The sequence below is a fragment of the Dermacentor albipictus genome, chromosome 2 (genome assembly GCF_038994185.2).
Source record: "Dermacentor albipictus isolate Rhodes 1998 colony chromosome 2, USDA_Dalb.pri_finalv2, whole genome shotgun sequence".
Classification (NCBI taxonomy): Eukaryota; Metazoa; Arthropoda; class Arachnida; order Ixodida; family Ixodidae; genus Dermacentor; species Dermacentor albipictus.
Window position 1 is genome coordinate 18,922,379 of NC_091822.1, and position 25,306 is coordinate 18,947,684.

The 25,306-nt window shown below is 46.7% G+C and overlaps 1 protein-coding gene across 2 annotated transcripts in view; it reads right to left on the reverse strand.

The window, feature by feature from the left end:
- Positions 1 to 823: 823 nt before the first annotated feature.
- The window catches only part of LOC135918462 (DIS3-like exonuclease 2), a 266,232-nt gene continuing 241,749 nt past the window's right edge, over positions 824 to 25,306 (reverse strand). For both annotated transcript variants that reach the window (XM_065452101.2, XM_070533505.1), the window contains 4 exons: positions 16,904 to 17,139; positions 15,015 to 15,185; positions 4,838 to 4,884; positions 824 to 1,089 (listed from right to left, as the gene is read on the reverse strand). In XM_065452101.2, coding sequence (XP_065308173.2) covers positions 1,053 to 1,089; positions 4,838 to 4,884; positions 15,015 to 15,185; positions 16,904 to 17,139 — 491 coding nt within the window. In that variant the 3' untranslated portion in view covers positions 824 to 1,052. The remainder of the gene's footprint in view (positions 1,090 to 4,837; positions 4,885 to 15,014; positions 15,186 to 16,903; positions 17,140 to 25,306) is intronic.

Sequence of the window (25,306 nt, forward strand, 5' to 3'; positions counted from 1 at the left end):
CAAGGCGCAAACACAATGAACCCGAAAAGCAGTGAGACAACTTGCACTTGCGCCATCTTGCATGACGAGGGCACAAGAGCCTCTGATTGGCTGTCTGAGCAAGCGCTGCGGGTGGGCCAGGATAATTTTTTGCAGGGGGTTGTCGACAGCTCACTCGACACAGTGTGGTCATGGTAGGGAGAGCAGTTTCATGGAGCCGGCGATATCGGGTGTCCCTGCCACCGCAAGGGAAAGCCAACTTCTGGGGGCACTTTTCCGCCGCTTGACGTTCAAGTCGCTGCTATTTTTGTTCGATGTAAGCGTAACTTTTGCTATATATACATATTGTAACCATACCGGGTTCAGAAATTGTTCCGTATAAAAAGTAATTCGATGTAAACGGGTTCAATATAGTCTGGTTTGACTGTAGTACATCTTCACCTATTAAAAGTTAGCTTGGCCCAAGCAGATGGTGTCAAAATATGACATCACAGCAAGCTGGCAGAGGAGCTTCAAAGTGGTGTTCCCACCTGTCTTTGCCTCCTCTCATGGCATTAGTGTCTATTTTGCTATTGTACTAGTATAAGACTAATTTGCTAACCCATTTCAAATAACTTTCTCTTTTCAGTACCCCTTTTAGCTAAAGCTTTACTTAACTGCCCTTAATGACTGCCTTACAAAAGCTCCTGTGAGGTACCAAACTGCTTCGCTTCAAATAAAGTAACTCCAGTGGAGCCACTCAATTACGAACAAGCCATAGAAAAATCACTATCTTCAACACCTGTGATGGCACAAAACGAATGCCAGTTGATATGCCAGGAAGCCAGCAGCAGCAATCAACGAATTTATGAAATAAGTGTTTTATTGTCCTAATCACGTTTTGCGCAGCCCAAGGTAAAGTTCATCAGTCTCAAAAGAAAAAAAAAAAGCATTGTCACAAAAGAACCGTTCCAAAGAGGAAGTGTCAAAAAAACATCTCGGTAGTCACGTCAAATAAAAAAGCAGAAAGCCATGCAAATGAAAAAAAAAGATAGTCAGTAGGGGCAAGGCAGAATTTAAAGTGAAGTCCATTTTCATCGCTTCTGGTGCCTTCTGTCCTTGTCTTCCTTCCTGCAACAAGCAGAACAACGAAGAAGTGCATCAGCAAACACACTCTAACAAGGAGCAACATTCCAATGGGTGAACACCTCAAAAGCACGTTTCAAGTGCTCCTGTCCACCCAATCGGAAGTGGAAAATTCACTGCATGCCAACTATACTCCGCCACAAACAAACACTGTTTTCAAACATCCATTTTCATCTTTTGCTGCATCTTACACTTCTGTTGATTTGACTCCGGTTCTAATTCCATTTTTTTTTTCCTTTGATCCCAACTGAAGGTCCCTGGCCACAGCCCATACATATTTATGGGACCAAAGTGTCATTATTTCAATCCTGAAATTAGCCTTCACTGGATAATCGAACTTGGGTGGTCATCAAACATGCTGGAGCACAATGATGACCACTTTGTTAGCTCCCATAGTGGCAGCACTTGGGGTGCAGCGAATGCGTCAAAAGTGCCCCCTTCCCCACCCCAAAAAGAAAGAAAGAAAAAAAAGCCAACCTAGTATTTGCTTCCGGCTGCAGGAAGGTTTTAAAGCAAAAACAGGAGGTCACAATGAATTATCACTGTATTTACTTTATTTTAATGCACACTTCTTTTTCCATGAAGATCTATCCAAAAATTGCTTGGGCCAGTGAACTCTGATATGAAACCAAAACTGTGCTCGCAGCAGCTTACTGTCAGGAGCCACCCTAGCTAGAGCCATTGCCATCACAAGATGGCGTTCATGGATGGCAACAGTAAAAGTTCTTGCATAGCATGACGACGGCACGCCATTTTCAGTCAGATTACAAAAGCGCATTCAAACAATAAGCTCTTTTACACGTTGAGCTAGTAGCAACATGCCGCGTCACATGTTCTCAGAATTCTGTCAAATCGAATGCTCACAAGCTTCGAAAACCAAGTTTCGTGCCTAAACGCAGCTGGCTACCCCTTGCAAATGCTGACAGCCGTGGCTGGCAGCATGTTAAGAAGACATGATTGCCCAAATTCCACTGCTCAACAGAGCAGAAGCAGGAAAGTGGTTGTCATGCCGTACTTGCACCAAGCTAGCCTTAATATGAAGAAAGTTGGGAATCGTGTTGGCATTGATGTTGTCTTTTCAGCCCCTTTGAAATTGTCGGGTTAGTGTGCAAAAGTTAACAATACTACAAAGAGGCACCATGAGTGCAATAAAAAACACCGAGAAGCGTTTGTTTCGTGCATGAAAGTAGTGGTGTAAGGAGCCTCTATGATTGCTCACGGGAACATTTGAACAATTTCAATAATCTGGTAAAGACTAGCCGCACACTGCTTGCATTGCGCCTGTGAACACTTGTTTGACAAATTAAAAGTGATATCCAGGAACCCAGATCAAGTTACTAGGGAAATCATCGAGGCATTTGAAGTGATTAGAAATGATAAATGTGTAAGTTGCCCATCTGTGTCACTGTCAAAAAAACTAACCGTGTTTCTATCGCGGTAGCAGCCTATAGTGGATGATTGTGCCGGAAAGAAATCTATGTTGCGATATTGGCCTGTTGTATGATGGTGTATATGTGGTAACCATGTGCAATAAAACTTCAGCTGTTTGTAGCACTGTATCTTAGTTTCCTCCTCTTGTCCTCATGCTTTTTTTGCTTTGCCTCAAGTTATGCAGTACCAACTAGCCCACCAGTTTGTTCTCTTGAATCGCACGCATCGCAGGGAGAACTAGCAAAGTGGCTAGTCTAGGCGTGGGCCGCCAACTTGCTGGCGATTATGGTAGAGTTGTTCGATAAATGCTGTATATAAAATGCGCTATCACAGTACGAAAGACGACTTGTGGTTCTTGATAGACGGCGATAAAGTACTACCAGAGTAATGATGATGGACGTTAAGTAAATAAATTTCCATTCTGTGAAGGTAAAGTTTGCTGGTACTGTCTTTCTCTTATTGCCTGAATCAGAGGCGTGCTACATTCTAGTTGCTAAAGAAATCAGGCATGCGTTAGATTTCTACTTTGAACACAAACAGTGTGTGTATGTTTGATTTGGAGACTTGTTAGAATCGGGGCAAATACTGCCAAATGAATCAGCAATGTTTTTTTTTTTTCTGGCTTTTGTTTAATTCGACCGAGTGAATAGTTTGACCAATTTCGTTGGTTCCACCAAGGTCGTATTATTGGAAGCTGACTGCATGTTACATGGCTAAACAAGGCTTTTTCTTTCGAGGAATCCATATGGGTTTCCTTTGTAGCTATTGCTACGAATGGGTGAATGTCTGATTTTCCCTTTATTCAAGGCTGAAATAGCAGTGAAAGGTTGCGTGCAGCGTAAATGGTCCTTTGTCATGAGAGTGTTTTAGTTGAGCGTGTTTACGCTCCGCTAAGCAGCGGAGTGGAAGCGCGAATGCACATGCGCCGTCCGCTTAGCCATAAGCGGGCTAGCGGAGCGAGGAACACGATCCGCTAAGAAGCTGCCTGAGCGGAGCGTGCTGCGCAGCGGTTTGGCTAGCGTTGGCGTCAGAAAGGATTGAATTGGATGCTGAAAGCAAGCGCGCTGGCTATCACGTGGCGTTCCCCAAGACGGCGCTTTATTTTTTATTGGATAAAATGGACCGGCAACGCATTACAAATGCACGTCTAGATACTTCATGGAGAAATAAGTTATATACATATATACGTTTTACTGTATGAGAGTGATCAATAGGCGTTTTTATTTTCTTTCATTACCCTGAATTTGGTCAGGGGGCGCTGCAACTACGAAAGGTCCGCTCCGCTACCCTAAACGTATAACTAAGACGTGAAAATTGCTCGCCGCTCCGCTGTGGCTTAGCGGGGCAGCTCGGAGCGGAGCGTACCGTAAGGATGCTAAACTAAAACACTCTATGGACAGAAAGTTGCGCTGCATGAGGCACAAACTCATGTGCTTGTGAAATCTGCCACCCGGCATGCCTATACAGTTGTTGACGAATTATGTGGACACCGATAATTTGCACATGCTTATGCGGACAGCTTCGCGGCTTCATCACGTGCCCCACTGCACTTTTTTTATATCTGTAGCAACAGTATGACAATGGTAGAAATAGACAGACCGGGTTGCACACAACTATATGTGCATGCAGCAATGCGTTGACAAGCTTTTCTGGTTACTTGTGGAAGAAAGAAACTTAATTTCTGGCGAATTCGTTAGTTTGGACTTGGATTCTTTAGACATTAAGGGCAGTCCCTGCTGAGTTCAAATTTAACAGGGATAAGCGGGCTAGTTGGTGGTCATTATTGGAATGCATCATGTAACCGCACAAAAAACAAGGGACAAAGGGTCTTGTGTGTTCCTTCTTTGTCCCTTGTTTTTGTGCGGTTACATGAAGCATTCCAATAATGAGTTCAAATTATTGGTCAGTGACTGTGCACCAATATGAGTACAAGCTAGATTCAGGCCTTACACAAGGTACATTCAATAAACATGTTTGAACCAATGTCCCACTCGCACAGCTGCAAGCATGCGCACGTCCTCATAAATCTGTGCACTGAAGAGGAGACTGCAGCTATCCTCACATACTAGCCGTTATCCCATGGCCTCCACCCCCATCACCCACACATCTCGCCCATTTCCCACGCCTAGTGGCAGACAGCTGCAACCACTGCGCTCCTGCCTTCAACGGCTTAATGCCGAAAAATGCCGCAAGCAGTGCTCCAAACTCTTTTTGTACATCGCAGTGCTTTATCTCTGGTGTGTGCAGTCAACGAGATGCAGTCACGAAATTTCCCCCCATCACCAAAGTGAGCGTAACTCACTTTGCAGGCACGACGGGCACTGTGTAAGGGGGAAGCTTGAGAACAACCTGCATGAGAGCAAAAAGAGCACAGATTTGTTGCACATAAGTGGTGGCAGCAGGCGAAACAATACGATTACAGCGCTTCTTCCACAGTCAATTTCAGTGCTGGAATTTGTCACCCCACACACTTGGCTAAGCGATTGCCTTGTTCGCATGTCGTAGGCTGCTATACTGTGTTTCATACTTAGCAGCCAACGCTGTAAAAGCTACGAATGTAGTGCGGTCATAGTTGTACTTGATCTGCAATGTTTCCTAAGCAATAACTACTGTCTATATTACGACTGTACAGCTTGTGGGTGTACGGTTAAAACAAATCACACATTAATTGTGCACATTTGTGCTGTTTGCATGTGACACGCTATGTTTTGGTTGAGAGGGCAAGCGTTGTGCTGTTCAGATTTGCAACACCCTTCATGTAATACAGTGAAACCTCATTAAACTGTAGTTTGCCGGAGCTTGAAAAAACTACGTACTAAACAGTAGTACTGCTTAACCGAAATAGCATGAATTCGGCCACTTTCCCGTCAGAAACGGAACTCAGAGAGAGTGCGATGAAAGGGCGAAAACATGCAGTATTTACTTCATATGACAAAAGCGTTATTTTCATTTGATGCCATGGCGGCCTAGCAGCAACGACAGCGGCCTCAAACTTACTGATGCTGGAAGCCAGCTTTTCAGCCAGCACCCTTTCATCGGCAAACACTTGCATGGCAGATTCCTCGTTGGCATTGCACGTTCTCTGTGCACGGGTGTGGTAGTGCTGCAGAAGTCGTGGGGCGCCTTTTTCATTGCGGTGTGCCGTTCTCATTGACACGATCGCATTTATGAGGCTGACATAACGTGCACCTTCGGCCACTGTTCGCCCTGAATCGCCTGTGCTGTTGCTTTCCATGTCGTGCTCATCATTGTTGTTAGGTGACACTTCAGCAACAACAGAGGCAACAATGGCGAAAAGTCTAACCTCGTAGCCGACAACTCTTCGTGGTTGCAGCAGCGCTGCCGAGCAACTTCTTCGCATTCCAAATGCCACACACCGCAGTCAACAGTAGATCCCTGTCACATGCCAGCGCCGACTTCTTTGTGCGACGTTTGAGAGCATGAACGATGTCCGCTTTTTTTTCTAGCACTTAGTGCTTTTTATCCAAGCTTCAGCATGACATGAGTCCTCGCATGCACGATGCCACAACACTCTCTGGCACAGCGCTGAAATGTTGTTGATGTGGCTTCATGCGTAAACGCAGAGGGTGCTTGGAGGCCGTTGTTATGATCTCCAAGGCTTGTTGTTCTGCTGGGCCATCCGATGGGGACGATGCAGCACCGTGATTGCGTGACAAGAAGAGGAAACATTGTTAACCGATACGTACCAAGTAAGCTCGTACGGTTTATGGGGATATAAAACGCATTATGTTCAATGGCCGCTGAGTCGGGGATTTGACTTTACTACTTTTAAAACGAAACTACAGTTTAAGCGGGTATGGTTTAATGAGCTTTTATTGTAAGTACATCACATCTTCAAACAATAAAAGTTATGAGACAACGCTACACGAAGTGCATGATGCATATGTATGTCTTTATTTCATAAGTGATGCAGTATTACCTGCTATGCATGAAATGGAGTATACAGAATAAGTTGTGTCGCAGTGATTAAATAATGTACTATACAGTCAACAAACGATTTTCCGCACATGGCCAATCATTCGGACACCTTCGCGACAGCCACAAATCCCCTGGAGCCAATGTATAAGGACGTCTGAAATTACAGATGCTGAAACCCTTTGCCATCTGATTTTCTGGACTTTTTACCGTAAATGTATGTCTGAAACAGCATTAATCGAAGCCACCACTGCTGCCATTTTGATTATCTCACATGCTGATCACCTGGCAGCCATAGTGAACACGGCAATGCTAGGCCTAGCGGCTTCAATGTTCGCTACCAAGCTTCCTGCTGTTCGGATCTGTGTTTTCTGTTAAAAGAATTTGCCGTTGGCACCGACTCCGTATACAATGCATCTACCTTTTTTCAAACGTTCCACTAGTTATTACGTTGAATTGTATATTGACGATGTTTCTTCTATTTGGCTCAAATAATGACTCTTTCTTGTACAAATGCATCATTTATCACATGTATTTTTTATCACATGTATATTTTATCACGTGTATATATTTGTTTGCACAGTGTATCTACCACATTTCAAATGTCCCATTGGTTATCACGTTGACGTGTCCGTTGCATTATGTATCCTATCCCTTATGTAACACCCCTGATAAAGGGGAGTCTAAAGAAATAAACTGACCTGACCTGAAGTGTGGTGCGACTGCCTTGCTAATCTGCAGATCGTGGGAGCCAGGGCATTGGTGACGTGTAGCCGTGATACATAGCAGCCACCGCTGCCAGACCTCCCAGATAAGACTTGCGACTCTGGCGCCATCTTGTAGTCATTGTCGCCACACTACACTTTTCTTCTCACAACTTCGCCATACCCTCTTCTGCTTTCCGCCTCATGGTTTCGCTGCACCTTCCTCTCCGCTTTTGTCGTCGTGCCTTTGTGATCTCATCAATTTCTTTCATCCCTCACTGCGCTCAGTCTTCACTCCCGTTTTTCGTTGTGCTTGTTCGCTTAGCGGCGCTGTAAGATAACACTGATGCTCGCTGCAGGAATGGGTGCCTAAGAGCTGTGCACTAAAACTATGTACAGTAGAACCTCTTATATACAATCCTGTTACGTATGATTTCCCACGCCAATGTTTGCGATCGAGAACACAAAAATTACCCAACTGAGTTAAGCTTATCTTTTACCGGTTCATGCATTCCCAGAAAACAATCTTTCAGCACCAACATTCAGCACATTGCCGAACTGCTATGGTATGATATATTTTCCGGCATGCAAAGAAGAAAATATGCGAGGCCTGCGCGATTGAGAACGGCAGCTTCCTCGCAACTCGCCAGCACATCTTGTGTGAAAACACCGGTGTGCACTCAGTTTCTTATTCCTGTACCGGCAGACCTCCTCCGGTTCATTGCAGGCTGCATTCTCAGCTATCGCCGCCAACCTTTCTTGCTTTAAGCATCTTCACCTACCTCTTTCACAAAGCATGGTGCCATTGCAAACGTAATGCAGGCATTTAGTAGGCAATAAACGAAATGCGCTGCTGTTCCCTGCTGCAGACTGGGATTGTGTGACACGCTCTCCGGCTGCTAGATCCCATGTAAACAAGAAAAAGCGCGAGCGACAGCAGTATGGAAGATGAATCTATCCTGTATACTATCTTAGATACTCTTTGGGAATCTTGCATCTGTATCATGATACGTCTGGCAAGATGTGTATCATTATCTGTAATTCTGACACATTAAAAAAATTAAATTATGGGGTTTTATGTGCCAAAACCACTTTCTAATTATGAGGCGCGACGCCGTAGTGGGGGACTAGTGGCAACATAAAATTTGGACGTGGGCCAAGTTACATTTGAGGGGGGGGGAGGCAACCTAAATTTGGGTGTGGCCCAATGTTCGATGGAATGCTGCTGAGCATCCGAGTTACGAACGCCTCGCGGGCAAGTGAGCGCACTGAGATGCTTGGCATGTTTTCATTGGGTCTTACCCAGGCACAGTCAGCACGATGGCAGGAGCTTGTGTGGACAAGGAAGGCATGCATAACACAGGCTTGCGAGGGCGAGGGCGACATGGCATTGTGGCAATATACTCTCCCCTCATGCAACACTGCAGCAGCCGGTGTTCCCTTTCGGCTGCTCTGCTACGTCGAGGTGCAACCATGCCTGGCATTCCGGCTCAATTGGTACAATTGCGTTGAAGGAGTTGGACGCAGCGAGGAAATCTGACAATTGTCTACTAAAGCCTAAGCATTCTTTGTCACCGGAAAGGCTATGGGCAAACGTGCATAACCTAGGAAAAGCAAGTAAGCAAAACTAAGGAAGACGAAGTCACAACCTAGCCAAACTATGCTTATGCTTTAGCAGACAATTCACACAATTTCTGTAGCTTTTTGTTTTCTTGAGTTTTTGCTTCTAGTTGCATTGGTGCCACGAAACTTGCTCGTAGCCATTGTACGTGCGTGCCATTGGCGTGCCATTGCGTGCGTGCCATTGTACCTCGTGCCATTGGCGTGCGTGCTAATGTGCGTGGCGTGAATATTGGTGCCACGAAACTTGCTCGTAGCCATTGTACGTGCGTGCCATTGGCGTGCCATTGCGTGCGTGCCATTGTACCTCGTGCCATTGGCGTGCGTGCTAATGTGCGTGGCGTGAATATGTTGCTAATGAATGCTTTACACCAGCCGATTCCATATTTCCTCAATTCTACCAAGCACCTGTTTTCTGTGACCAAAGAAAAGGGGAAAAAAAACTGTTAATTGTAACGTGCACCCGTTTATCGTGACCTAAAAAAAAAGAGAAGTCCTTTACAGTAACGCGTAACTCACTCTTTCATACAGAAATACAATTTTCTTTCATTTGGAAAAAACTAAAGATTTACTCCCAATGCACTAAAGTTGCGATAAATAAAAAAAGTCACAGTTTCGCCCAAAAGGTGAAGCAATAATTACAATAGCAAATTAATAGACAGCTATACGAAAAGTAAGGATAGTAGTTTTATCGGCCATATAAACTTTGAAACATTCTCTTACTACCTAAATTAACAAGCATGGTGTCCCGCACAAGCAAACATGAACACGTCTCACTCAATGACCACGAAAACTCTTTAAATACTGGAGCGGCGAAGTGCGGTAGCAGGAGCGAGGGAATTGACCTTTGGGCGGCCTCTCGCTTTGACACGAATTAAGTGACGAGAACACAGCGCGGTGCGCCTAGATGCAGACATTTGTCTCCGTCGCAGATCGCTTTCAAAATAGGGGCTGCGCGGTCGTGCAGTACGTATATAGCAGCCGCCACTGTAGAATGCCTTTTCTGTTTGCGCCAGTCCTGCGCGGTAGTTTCAGGAACTCCGAACCCCCGTGATGCGGCCCAATTTCCGTCCGTCTCCAAACAAGTGATCACTTTCCTTTTAATAGTGGCATCGTGATGAACTCGGCATGTCTTTGCAGTGGGCACTTCCATGCTGATAGAGCGAACGCAGAAAACGGGAAGACGGACGGTGCACCAACCTACTAAGTCAAAGGAAGCATTTCCTAAGCGCACCTACTACAGCACACGGAGAAAGCTACGGCAGCTAGGCTCGAAGCCCGCATGAGATGGCCATCTTGAAATGCCGATAGCGATATGGTAGGGCAGATTTAGGGTCAAAGTCGATTCTAACGAGCATGCAATATTCGGACCCATTTTATCGGAAAAAAGGTGCATGTTACATTTGAGTAAATACGATAAGTAGAAAATGAAGTGGCATTGCAGCTTTACATGCCCTGCATACACAATGCGTCGCAAAAATGTTGCTATCAGCATTGTTGCGACTGCATAGCTTTCCGGTGATCTGGAATGGTAACACGTTTACAGACAAGGTAAAACTCCACAGCTCTATTTGCCCCATTGTGCCGAAGCTTTTTATTGACATTTTCGTAATTAGATGGCAATCCGCTAGCTGGTAGGCAAGCAGAGCAACGACTTCTCTCAATTACAAAAGCAACGAGCAAGAACCTCCGACAGCGCTGTGTATAAAGAGCTTCGGGGCAGCTAAAGCAACCCGAATAATATGTTTCGGAACAAAAATATTACACTTTGAGCAAAAAAGAAAGAAATTTTGAAATACTAGCAGACTAACAAACATATCATTCAAATGAAACAAGGTTGGTCAGAGTTACGAAATTTCGAAGCAATAATATTTGTGCATACGCATTTGCTGCTACATTATGTAGATCTATAATAACAAACCTGCGAATGCATCAAAGTATCTGAAGATACAAATGGAAAGTATCGTGTCAGATACAATAATTACGATAGTATCTCCTATCTGTATCTCAAGTACTTCTTGCCTGAGTATCTTGCATCATATCTTGATATGATTTCAAAGTATATTTACCCAGCCCTGCGCCCGACGCATCAGCTCTTCCACAATACTTGCCGGCCCTTCTCATGTGAAAACGCCTGCGTGCACTCAGTTTGATATTCCGGTATGGCAAATCTCCTCCCGGGTCATTGCCCGCCGCATTAACAGCTATTGCTGCCAACCCTATTGTGATAAGCATCTTCACCTATCTGTTATACAGCACGTGGGGTGTAGCGCTGTCAGAACCGTACTGCACGCTTTTAGTAGGTAATAAACCAAATGCACCGCCATTCCTCACTGCAGGCGGTGACACGTGAGAGTCCAGTCTCGCTCCGGCGGCCTCTGGCATTGCTCATCAGCTCGGTTTTGTTTCCGTTTCCCATGGCCATCTTGGAACACTATGCAACAGGAAAACAACAAAATGCATCTCGGGTCGCCAGAGCCCCACCAGTTTCGCCGGGCGTCGGTGTTTCGTGCCTTGTGCCGCAATGATTCGCATTACGTAAATGTCAACTACAGTTAAGTGTCAAATTTTTTAGTTACTTCAGATCGTATAGTTAGTCGTTAGTACATTATTTTTCTAAAGCATACACTACTATAATCCTTAATTCTGTAAATGAGGTTTTACTGTAATCTCTTCATTGGGCGCTAATAAATGCCGGCTGTTTTCTGTCGGTTTCACGTTGTGCACCATTGAGGTGTGACAGCTGCAGTGATGTTCATAGCGTCCATCATCACACCAGCATTGTGAAACGCCCGGTGCAAGTTGCCAGGGCGCTGTTTCAGGCCAACATGTCAGCCCCGCGTAATGTTAGGATACTGCCCGAGGAACTCAAGTGCAATGCTAAGCCTCGCTAACTGCCAATCTTTATTAGACATTCCTATTTCATCTTACAGTGATTAGCATTTTCTTGTCGCAGAGAAAGTGTTGGCAACAGTAGGAGATGGCATAACTGTCTCTAAGAGCAGCTGCTGAAGCTATGGTAGGCACACTGATGCCAGTGCAATCTAGTGCAGTGGAGAACTAGGGAAGCAATGGCATCAGTAGTGACCAGTAGCAGCACTGAGGAGGGTAAGGGCTCATTTACGTTGGCAACTTGCAGAGGTTGCGTGACCAGGTTGGTTGCAAATAATCGGTCTGGTTGAAAACCGACTGCTTTGGGCCAGTCATTGGCTGCTCAATTTTTTCATTCGCGTGACTACAGTTGCAAAAGCTGCCAAACCAATCAGCGGCACAGGATGTCTGTATGTGCCGAAGCTTATTTCATGTAGTCATGGCAGTGCAAGCAGATGTGAATGGTATTGATCATGGAACACTTCGGTGTGCCTATGGGCAGCTCAAGCTTGCTGCTGTGAACATCGGTCACCGTCACTCCTTGGTTGCCAGTCGCGGTAAACTACACAACCTCTCTCAATCGCTGGTGTAAATGCACCGAAAGGTGCTGACGGGAAGGATAGCAAAAGCACGTTTATACCATTTTCACACAACATAGTATAATTAGCGTCAATTCTATGTACACTTATAATTTGTGTTGCCAGTACAAATTTGGCATAGTCAACAATACTAATGCACTAGCAATACCGTAAAAACCCGCATACAATACGAGGTTATTTCCCTATTATTACCGTCCGAAATTTTCGCTTCGTATTATACGCGGACCCGAACGAAAATTTAAATCAGAAATTTGGGCTAGAAGTTTTGGTTTCGTTATTGCTGCGTGGTTATGGCTTGACTTCATTGTTGCTGCATGGCTACGGCTTGGCTTCGTCGTTGCTGCGTGACTACAGCATCGTTTCTTTATTGTTGAGTGCGCACCTTGGCAGCACACATGCAAACCACGCTTCGCGAAGTGCATCTTTTTTATTCTGCATTGAAGAACCAAGATGTCTGGACCACGAAAACAGCACTCGGCTGCTTTCAAGAGAAAGGTTATTTTAGCCACACAGGACATCGGCAACAGTGCGGCCAGGAGGCAGTTTGGCATCAAAGAGAGAAGCATTCGTGAATGGTGTCGACAAAAGGAAGCCCTTCTCGTGTGCAGCGGAAGCGAAGAAGCTTTCGCGGCCCGGAGAGTGGCACATTCCCGGAAATCGAACTCGCCTCGACAGAGTTCATACACCAACAGTCAGCCGCGCATCTAGCTGTGCGCGTGGAGCTTATGCAGGCAAAAGCTAAGGAGCTTGAAAGAGAAAAAGGGCTACCGAGTTTTGCTTGCAAAGCGAGCAAGCACTGGATTTATCGCTACATGTGCCGTGCTGGTTTTTCCTTACGCCCGCAAACTTTGATTTCGCAAAAGCTGCCCAAATCGTTCGAAGAGCTGCTTGTGGCTTTCCAGTGCCACGTTATTTCGCTGCGCAAGTCTGAAAACTTCCAGCTAGGGCAAATCGGAAATGCTGACCAAACGCCAGTTTATCTGGACATGCCATCGCCCCTCACCGTGCACGAAAAGGGCTCTAAACAAGTTTATGTCTCGTCCACTGGAAACAAGAAAACGCGAGTTACCGTCATGTTGTCGTGCACGGCAGACGCATGCCCTATGTCGTCTTCAAGCACAAAACAGTGCCTAAAAGTCAGGAGCCGAAAAAAAATGTGGTCGTGGGATGCCGCGAGAAAGGCTGGTTGAACGAGAATCTTGTGCTCGACTGGATAAAGTCCGTCTGGTGTAGGCGGCCCGGTGCACCGTTGTCGTCCCCGTCCATCCTCGTGTATTTCGTTGTCATTTGACCGACTCAGTGAAGAGGCTGTTGTGCGAATCCGGCACAGAACTTGCCGTTATCTCGGGTGGGATGATGTCTCAGCTGCAGCCTTTAGATGTTTGCATGAACAAGCCGTTCAAGGACGCGGTCAAGCGGTGTTACGCAGATTGGTTGCGCTCAGGTGAGCCTGCAGTGACGCCGGCCGGGCAGCTGAAGCAGGCTTCGCCAGCCACACTATGCAAGTTGATTGTGGACACATGGGCCAGCATACCAGAGGACCTTGTGCATCACGCATTCAAGAAGTGCGGCATCTCGAACGCGCTCGATGGCGCAGAGGATGAGTACCTCTGGGAACATATGTCCGACAAAGAACTATCCGAAGAGAGCGCAGCTGAGGAAGACAGCGATTGAAGTGTAAAGTGCAATTTGAACAAATGTTTTCCTTGAGTTTTCTGAACTCCTAATATATGCCGATAAAATTTTTTTTCCATTTCGCGTTCCAGCAATTTCGCCTCTTACTACATGCGGGTTTGTATTATACGCGGGTTTTTAGGTATTAGCTGGACTAGAAGCAAACATTACAAAATATAATACGCGCACAGCAGAAGAATGGCAAATAAAGATATGTTGCACAAATTATGGCAAGCACATGCGACAGTTATTGCTACCCACATTACTAAATTAGTAGATAACAGCTCTTTTGACATTCCACAACTCTCATTTAAGCAACTATGGAGGGTATTATTGGAAGCAACATCTTTACCATATACACACTCATACACGTTTGTACGAAATTCTTGCTGATTCGCTTATTTTTATTTTGCTAAGTTTTCTGATACGTACCACACACAAGTATGCTTTGCCTGTACGTGAGCGATGTACACTGCACTGTGTATTTCCTCCTTATTTTTTTTTCCCCCCTGTTGCAACTACCATTATGCCAACATGTGAGTAGAGAGGCCAGGTCCCCTAAAGCTGTTTAAACCACTTTCACTCCTGCTCCCCCACAACATTGTTGTAAAGAGACTCAATTCAATTCAATTTAGGTTAACAGGTGAGGGAGTAAGCAATAAAGCTGATGGAAAACCTGGTGAATCTAGACAGAATGACTCAACAGTGAACTCTGCGTTGCTCTGCATGCTTGCGAGTTGGGAAAATTTTGGCACCAAGAAAGAGGGTACACATTTTTTTCTTGTTCTTGAAAAAAGGATTGCCACTTTAGTATGAAATAAAATACTAACAAAATGCTTTGTGCTACCTGCAGTTGGAAGCAATAGCCAGTGCAAATTCTTGCACATGTACTTCAATAGTGAATGTCAGATATAACAAAAGCTTCCTGCAACTAAGAGCTTGCTACACAGAGGTTAAACTATAAGGCTGAGTTTTCAACCCATAGTGGGTTCGTTATATTTTCCAACCAAGGGAAGCAAGCGCCACTGTACAACCACGAGATTAAGGGCACAGAAACTCGTGAGAACCGACCCACCTGGTACTTAAGTGGCTCTTTAGGCACGACAGTGATGAGCACGTCAACCAGCTGGAACACACCAATGTTGACGACAACCACTTCGTCTGCCGACCGAGATGACTGGTAGCGCAGCTCAATGGCACTGCGGCCCCCCTCGGTCGAATGCGAGAACTCCTTCACGCCAAGTTTCTGCAAGGAGAGAGGGCAACAAGGGTTGAGGCCAGGTTAAGCATTTACGAGGCAGTCGAGTTTCCAACCCACCAATTAATTTGAACACGGAACTTTCTAAAGGCCATGGCCAACAAAGAAATTGCATGCCACGAAGGCAGCCCATACAGGCTTCTGAACAGGAAACTAAACTCTCGTATTAAAGAAAATTACTTTGGTTCAAGAATTGAACCTGGAACCACTTTTTGAGAGTACAGTTCAGCTGCATGGCCCGATTTCTTTTGTTTAACAAACGTTCACCCTCTAGATAACCATAGCACTCACTGAGCTGATATACTGTACAGCCACATTTTACAATGAACCCCTGTTGACCATTTATCTACCACTGACAAGCTGAACATAGGCACACATATATGAACAACATCCCAGATGAGATGTACACTCATATCTAAGCGTATTACAAATTTTCACAAGTTACACTTGGTATATATATATATATATATATATATATATATATATATATATATATATATATATATAAGAACAAGGTGCCCCACGTAGCTTGAGCCAAACATTAAAAATATGCAAATGATGTAGCTGTACAGAACCAAGGTAACATCGTTTGTCATCACTAGGAGATACTCAGATTATTTTTTCATTCTGCCTAATTAGATAGTTAGTATTCATTAACTCAAATATTATATTTAGATGAAAAGTGTCAATCAGAAAATTGTAGAGCAACATAGAAAACTCCTTATACAGCTTTCTGTTGCTCAATACATGCTACAAAAAAGTGTTTTTCCGAGTGTGAAAGAAGCCCGCAAATACATGGAAAACTGCCGTGCAACTGGCCGTCAGCGGCCAGTTGCGCAACGATTTCCATCTTTAACCCCAGTACAGTCAATGCTCTTATGACAGACCAAAAAAATCTAGTGAAGAACGTTTGTTATATCCAAAGTCTGTTCTATCCAAAATTACGGCTGCGGTATATTGTGAAATGGCAGAGTTTCGCATATATACCACTATCAGACTCGAAGGCGATTACAACAATGATGAAAACATCGAAATTGAAATAAATAACACATAAATGGGTTTTTGTGACAATTGCACAACTACGCGACACGGTGGCTTGCCATCTGCCGTCTGCTCACTGCCGTCTGCTCACTCCGTCTGCTCAATGCAGTTCTTCCTCACTAGAGCCCACCCAAGATTAAAAATGGTGCTTTTGTGGCATGAAAGCATGCATACACAATTGCACAATAGCAAGATTAAAGGCCAGAATAATGCTAGTGAGTCCACTGGCCAGCTCCCCACCACGCTGACTTGACAGCTTGAGCACGCCATCACGGCCGGTGATACAAACATCAGTTACATTTTTTCCACACAAAACAGTTGTCGGTGGAATAAACTGTCTTAATTTTATGTTTCATGACAAGTGACGACCCCTGTAGCGCAAACGTAAGCTGCAGTACGAGGCAAGTTCAACTCGGTGCCTGCGTCTGGCCACCGCTTCGGCACACGGCTTGACTGGATGCTGTGAATTGCAGCCCATTGTCTATTTTGAGCGAATTGTTGAGATGGGAAAACAAAACTATGCATTTCGGGATCGTCAGTGCTGAAGCGCCTGCCAGGTAAGCAGCACTGCTCCACAGCATGTGCCTTTGCTGAAATAAAGGGCACCGCAGCGAACATCTTTCAGAGCCTAGCCATCCCCGAGAAGAAACCAGCCCAGCCCTCACATCACAGTAGACGCGCTTGATCATGCCAACGCTGAGCGCCAGGACGTCGAAGGCGTGTTCGAGCACAGCCGTGACCATGGCTCGGTCCTCAAGTGAGCCGCACTGTTCCACAAAAGCGTGCAGGAACAGGTCTGTGCTCAGCTCCTGCACCGTCCTCGCCTTGTACTTGTTGTCGTTGCAGTGGTCAGCCACCGACTGCAACTCCGCAGCAGTCCATGTCACGGGAGGTCCGCAGCCTGCATTTCATTTCGTTTACTTTCTCTTAAAGCCGAGCAATTACATAGAGGTATGGATGGTATATAAAAACACATTTTAGCAGTGTTATGAGGTTAAGTTAAAGGGTTAACAAGGGCTTTCTTCAATTCATTTGCATCAACGACAAAAACAATATAAGCGGGAACTTCGTTCTACGAGAACGATGTGGCCAGGTGTCAAGGTAGGCCAAACACAGGCGAATTCTTGCTGTTAAGGGAGCTTACGCACAGCGACCAACGTTTTTATTCCAACACCTTTAAAACGATTTATTCGATTTCACCATTTCGCAGCATTGGTCCGCATCATTCAATAAGACATTTGGCACCATTGCGTGCCTTGCTTGTCCAGCCTAGTTGTTTACAAGTACCAGGCAAGAAAACCAGTTTACGGCCTCGCACTTCTTCGATTAGATGTAGTGTTTAACCTACGTTTTGTTAAAACTTGTTGGTAGGGGTGTGCGAATACTGAACAGTAGATTTCAAATAGAATATTGAATCAAATCAAGAAAAAAGAAAGCTGAATATTGAATATCAGCACATTTCTCATATTTATAGCTTGCAAATGCTGGTAAAGAAAAAATTGTCCTGCACATGCTCGGGAGTCTTGTAGCAAGGCATAACAAGAGTGTAGCAAGCTATCACCAACTTACGCACATAGAAATTATTCAAATGAGGACATGCAGTACGGTCTACTCTTGTTAAAGGGATTGGTATGCCAGCCCTGATTACAGCTTATTTCTAGTATAAGTAGACATTATATATATATATGCCGCTACAGTAAAACCTCGTTAAACCATACCGTCTAAACAGTAGTTTCATTTTAAAAGTAGTAAAGTCACATTCCTCAGCGGGAATTGAACACAATGCATTTTGTATCTGCATAAACCGTACCAGCTTATTGCATACGTATCAGTTAGCACGTAGCGTTTTCCCCTTTTCCCCAGGACTGTCTTCGTTTTTTTTCTTCAAAACGACCTACTCGTGAAGAAGACCTTCTCACTAGTCCACGCCAGTACCTTCTTGCTGTTCCCTCAACACACCGTCCAGATGTACTTCATGCCCTACATGACGGTCTGACTGCTGGGCACCTTGCTTTCTACCGGACGCTATTGAGAATACAGGAAAGATATTACTGGCTGCACCTCACCACCGACGCCTGTTACATTGAGGCATGTCGAGAGCGACACAGGATGCCACCAACAAGGCCAGCAGTATTACTACTGCCGATAGAGCCTCCTTGCCGACCATTTGAGCAGATCGGGATGGAGTTGTTGGGAGCCTTTCCGACGTCAACAACCGGTAATAAGTGGATTGTCGTGGTGATGGACTACCTCACCCGCTTCACTGAAACGAAAGTTCTGCCGAAAGGCAGCGCAGCTGAAGTGGCGAAATTCTTTGTTAGAGAACATCCTGCTGTGACATGTGTGGGGGTTTCACTCTGCGTGCGGCTAGGGCTGAAGGCGAGCTCCGGATCTAGCCCCACGCAGTCGCTTTGTGTTACTCCCCAACCCGTAGCGCGGAAATCGCGGCTACGTCGAGTTCGAACGAATAAGGCAGCCGGCGGCGTCAACTGTGAGAATGTTTATTGCTACCGGCAATAAAGAACACTGGCAGAGGGACGTCCTCTCTGTAATAGTAATAAATAGGCTGGCCTCGTTGCCCGGGATAGTCAGGCAACGTGGTCACTCACTGCGGCAGGTACTCCAGTCCGGCAGGTTAGAGGTCCGGCCTCAGAGAGAGAGGGTCTCCCCCGGTGGCGCTGTTTTGTACCTTTTTACCTGGGCGAGGGGAATGTCCTCCTCGCCTGTCAGCTACCTGCCCGCAAGTCAGGAGGAAGGGCGCGCGTGTCGCGAGAGCGAGGGAGAATCGGGAGAGGGCATAGTGCGCCTCTCCCCCGTCTATGCCGGCTCTCGACGCGACGGCGCGGGGGAAGATGGGCGCGTGTGCTCCCCACATTCTCCTCCCCTTAAGAAGCCCCCCATACGTTGATGCTGGCACCTAGGTACGCCCGAAGGGTTCGGGCGCCCGTTTGGTAAAGTTCCCGCCAAGGTTGGCGATCAAGGCAGCGTTGCACACGCCGGCTTTGAGTGTCGGGCTTGCGTTGCTGTAGCCCTCAGGTGGCAAATACTTGATGCCGACTCGAAGGTGCCCAGTCAGCGGCACTGCTCGGGCTTGCGAGGCGGATCGTAGTCCCGGCTCGAAGGCGATTCTCCGTGCCGCGCTCCAGGTGTCGGCTGCACAAGCTGGGCAGTCGCTTGCTGGGCGCCGGGTAGTGGTTCTTGCGGCTGCAAGGCCAGCGTAGCGCTGCCGGTGCGTCAGTTGTACCCGCGAGTACTGCAGGCAGTTCGCACGGCCGTGTCTTGTTTCCTGCTTCAGAAAATTAGATTAGTCCACTGCACGGAACGAAATTGTGATAAGCAGCATGACTGGCCGCATCCGGGAACACCGTCAACGCCCGTTATGAAAGGAGTGGTCGTCCGCATCATCAATGACTCACAGCACACCGCACTGGCCCTCGCAAGTCTTTGGTCAATGCACACACCGCATGCAAACACGTTGTGTCGTTCACGCCACATTCCCGTCGTAGTCTGTGTGGTTGCTTGAAGACTGGAACAACGGCTCGTCGTCAATACTCTGCGCTCTGCTGTCGCTAGATGTTCACTTCCCAGCAGGAACTAACAAGGTGCCAGCATGGCCCGGACTTACGAATGGACCTCTTGGGGCATCGGATGATAGATTTAAGTTTTGCTTCGTTCGAGACCTTTGTTTGAACCAAAGTGTAGGGCTAGCGTGGATTTTGATCGCTAGCGTTGGCGGCGTGCTTTCTTGAGCGAGGCGACGGTGGCTGTAGTGTGTTTGAACATGTCAACATGCTAAGCCTTTGCGCAAGTGTTTTTTTTTAATGGCATTCGTTGGTACGAGAGCCACGTGGTCTGCATCCTGGGAGAGTGAGACTCAGCGCCCGCGGAGCATTGCCAAGCTTGAAGCGAGTGAGTACAGAAGCCTCGTGGGTGGTCCGAATCTTGGGGGAAAGTACTCCGGGGGGGGGGGGGGGGGGACCCCAATTCACACTGATGGTCACTGCAGCGAACACTTGTGCTGTGTACCGCGTTGAAACTCTACTGGTAGCTCAACGTTGATGCGGTGCCGAAAACGTGTGTAGTGTAAGACTGCAACTCCACTTTAAAACAGAAAAGGGCCGGGACTTCGTCCGGCCTGCACCGTGAACCACGTAGTTGCCACCCTGCATTGATGGCTGTCAAATTTATCAATAAATCCCTGCGTTACACTTGGGCGACACCTTAAAAACCCATTGCTGACGCAGTCTTCTTGCAGAGTCGGCCCGCTCTTGCTGGTGATGGCAGCACATGCCTGACTTCACGTACTCTTTTAAGGCATGGTAACACTGGGTCGATACGAGACCGACAAGACGCTGACGCCGACGCTTGGATGACTATTCAGCACTGTGTCACTGAGACCATTTGACCATAATAGGCCAGCAACGACGCAACAGACGGGTGCGAGTTATACAGCGCGATGGGCTTTCTTGTCGACAGTACCGACAAAATAAGCCTGCTGACCATATGATAGCTTGACGGAACCTTACGCGATCAGCCATCTAACTGACAACACAATAGCTGCAGCTCATTCATTTGTATATATAATTATTCGCAGTCAAAATGCATCGACATGCCTTCGAAGTATAATTGCACAAGCTTCAGTTCTCTCAAGCCGTGCACCTGAAGTTTGAGCCAATGTTGATCCTGTTTAGCGAAGGTTGGGTTAGGCCTCATGCTGTCGAGTTCGTGCACCCGCTACCAATGGATCTGAACTTAAAAAATAAGCAGTCAGGATGAAGGAAACTGGTCCTATAGTTCAGTTGTGGGATTTGTGGGATGTACACAATAAGCGGCAAGCGGCGACAGTGCTGTACCAACATCTTGTACTTTGGTCACCATTCCCGACGATGCCGGTTGCATTCGCGTAGATGGTGGGTCTGTGTGTGTGTTGTTATGCTGACACATTTCTTAATTCCAGAGAAGCACTTTTTACCTCCGTGTCAAACGGGAAAGTAGAGACAGTGCATTTGGTACAGCAGCATAAACTCGCTCAGTTACCAACAGTGTCAGCGATGGCATCTGTGTTTTCGTGAGATAGCTACACGGCCTATAAGTGAGGGCTTGCGCTGAGCACAGTGTTCTCTAATACTTTATGGTACGCGCAAATTGTAAGTACGATGAAGTGAAACAAAAGCAAGAATCAGTAGTAACGGCCCGTAACATATAGGGTCTGGATTACAGTTGCAGTTGTTTAAGTGGCTTGGCTGCTCATATTGACTCGTCTCAGGGGGGAAGCAATACGGCTCATATGCGCAGATATGTATGTTTTTCTATGTTTTGAGAATCAGCGATGCGCCGTTCCTACAATATACGAAGCTGTAGATGTAAACAAATGTACCACTTTGGCAAATCCGACGTGGAAGACTGCCCTCGAAGTCTTCTTGAATATGCGAAATGTTTATTGAATGTGTAAAACGAATACAGAAAGTGATGTGCAAGCGCAGACATCAGCGACAACGAATTCTAAGACAGCTGCGTCGGCAGATGGAACTCGGCGTGCCTTTATTGGCCGCACTTTTACCACAACAGCGCACTCAGGCCTGTTCACACAGTATAGTCGATGGGTGAACGACATGCTGCCGCGGAGAAACCATAATAATCAATCGCGATCCACAAAACATACAACCGACGTACACTCAACATGGGCGCAGGTACACAAATCAGCTGGTGAAATCCCCTGCACCCTTTCAAAATGTTTCCAGCGGCGTGCATCAGAGGGCAGCACAGGAACATGAAAGAGGCGGGTTGGCGTGGTCCATTCGTGTTTCGGAGGGTGGGGCAGCGTAGAGCTGGGGGCTCAGCCGAGCTGTGCCCGCAGCCCATTCGTGTTTGGAGGGGGGGAAGGGTGACGGGAGAGAGGCACGCGGAGATGCCTAGAAAATGATTGGGCGGCGGCTGTTGAAACAGTGGCCCATTGTGCAGCGGCTCAAATTTTTTTTTTTTTTCAAGGATTTTGTATTTCACTACCTTTCAGCTCAGACACTCAGCAGCCAAACTTCGCTATAACTGATAATGCGGCATCGGGGCATTGCAGTAAGCAGGTTATTTCACCATGCAAAAGATAGAAAAGTTGATGGTGCAGCAGCTTCTTATATTGTTAAAACCGGTATTGTTATAAGTGGGTTTGACTGTATATGCCGATCATAACAAGTAGGAGTTGCAGTTCTACACCATGGTTTAACCAGAAACTGTGGAGCATAAAAAAAAAATAATGGTAAAGCGTTTGTACAGGGAAGCCGGCAACTGCAATCGTTCATCATCGCGGCTTAAATACAAGCAGTGCGACAGAGAATACCTGGCTCTGCTTAAAACCATTCGAAGTCATTTTTTCAACCACAACCTATCATCCATGCTAACAACCCTCGTAAATTTGGCAAGTAATAAACCCAAGCAATCATCCTGATGTAATGATGACTGATCCCACAGGCACCACTGTACTAAAGCCCCTCCATCCAAGCGCCACCGCCGCTTTCTTAAGTAGCAACAACTTTTGTTGTGCGCCGCCTTTTCCGTTCACACCAAATCTGGTTTCGGCATTTCTGGTTCCAAAATTTCCTGTTTCGGCGCTTCCACTTCCTGGAGTTGCGCTGTGGGAATTACCGCTTTGAGTGCTGTTTGACAATGTTGAGACGCTCGCGCATGCTTAGCAGAGCTGTGGCAGTCACCATGAGAAGAATGCAAAGGGGACAAGCTGTTGTATTCCGCTGAAGTAGTAGTTCGCGGTTGCCGTTTTCCAAATGCACGAAAAACAGCAGTGCTCTCCAAGCACCCAGGCACTACATTCCACTGTATGTTGTCTCTCGTGGCACAACCCGTCGCAGGTTGACGTGAAGCAGCGAACACGATCAGATCGCCGATTACAATAGGCGGTGGTTCTTGGATGGAAACACATTCACAGTTTAAACTGCAGCTGGTGCAATCAAAGCCTCTCCATCGATGTGAAAGTAAACAACGCCAAAAAAACACAGCGTCACTTCCACTCGGAACAGGAAGCTGCAGCTACGTAAGTTCCGCTTGACACCGGAAGCTAAGGGATGAGTGGGAGAGGAGCGTGGAGGAGGAGGGTAGGTTGGCGGTACTTAACCTGGTCGGCGGAAACGTGTATGAAGGGGCTTTACAGTGTACAAGAGTCCAGGTGTGCACAGCTATTAAATGATACATTCTCGTCCCACGAGACGTCACTTCATGCCCAAATATAGATACACTTCCAGCCATCGCCATGCCGCAGATAACTGTTAGCGAGTCCGGTATCATATAATTAATAATCGTAAGGTATCATCGGCATCTGATCTCGTTAGATTCAACAAGTTACTCAAAAGTATATCACAAGCATTTCGAGAATCTTGTGCACTTTTCTGTAAACTTTGTCATCGGGCCAAATTTCTAATGATTGGAGGACAACCAAGGTCATACCAATTTTTAAATCTGGCTACGCTCATCACCACTTAACTACCGGCCCATTTCGTTAACTAGTACCGTATGCAAACTACTTGAACATGTCATACATTCACAAATCATAACATACCTAGACGAACATTTCTTGTCATATCGAACTCAATTCACAAATATTAGTGAACACCACTCCTCCTTTATTCCAGTAACGTCAGGTGTTCCACAAGGGAGCGTGCTTGGTCCTTTGCTTTTTCTAGTCTATATTAATGATTTGCCAAACTGCATGTCATCCCGAGTAACACTGCTCGCCGATGACTGCGTTATCTACCGTGAAATTTCTACTCACACTGACCATGAAGCACTGCTATCAGACCTAAACACTTTGAATACATGGTGTTCACGGGTAAATGACCCTAAATTGTACAAAAAGTGAATGCATGTCATTTACATGCTCCTCGTCTGCACTGCAATGTCACACTCTCTTGATAATAATATTGTTACGGCACAATATGTGCGATCACGAAAGGCCAGCAGTGTGAAGACGACGACGACGATTTAGAAGCTAGCGCGGGCTGTTGCCTCTTGGCCAAGCGCAGCGTATTTGCCTTGTAAATATATTTGTACATAGCTTGTCGTCTGCGTCTTCCTACGTAACATATTTGGTGGAGGTGGACGTTCCCTGTACCTCGTCACGGAGCTTCGCAGTGGACGGTACGTCGAGCCTACCTTCATGGCTCCCGGTGACGCCAACCCGACTCCACTGGCTCCGACTCCTGCTGCCCCTTCGACGACCTACATCACCCTCTCCGCTCCCCGTGATCCTGGCGTGTTCTCGGCAAAAGATGGGGAAGACGTCGAGGACTGGATCAGCCTTTACGAACACGTCAGCCGCAATAACCGGTGGGACCCAACTGTCAAGCTCGCCAACGTTGTCTTTTACCTTGGTGGCCCACCTCGAGTTTGGTATCGGACGCACGAAGATGAGCTGACCAGTTGGGATTCGCTTAAGCAAAAGCTTTGAGACTTGTTCGGCAACCCCTACGGTCACCAACTTGCCGTGCAGAAGGCGCTTTCCGGTCGTGTGCAGACGTCAACGGAGCCCTACGTCACGTACATTCAGGACGTCTTGGCTCTGTGCCGCAAAGTTGACACCCATATGACTGAGTCAGACAAGGTTTCCCACATCCTCAAAGGCATTGCCGATGACGCCTTCAACTTGCTCGTTTGCAACAACGTAGCCACGGTGGATGCTGTTATAAAAGAGTGCCGCCGCCTGGAACTCGCCAAAAGCCGACGTATTGCCCAGCAGTTTGCCCGTCTGCCCAACACCCCAGCGACATCTTCCTGTGCCGACGCTCCTCGTCCCACCAACACTGCCGATGTTACCAGAATTGTCCGGCGTGAGATCGAGGCCGCCTATCCGGCTGCCTTCGATTCCAGTCCCACCGCCACATCTGCAGTCTCGGTCTCACTGATCCAGGCAGTTGTCTGCCAGGAGTTTGAAAACATGGGTCTTCACACCATCTGCTCGGCCCATCGCCCTGATACCTGCCCGGCTTCTTCGATTTCGCCCCGTCCCGCATCTTCTTACCCACCACGTTTCCGCAACCCATCTGAATGGCGCACTGCTGACGACA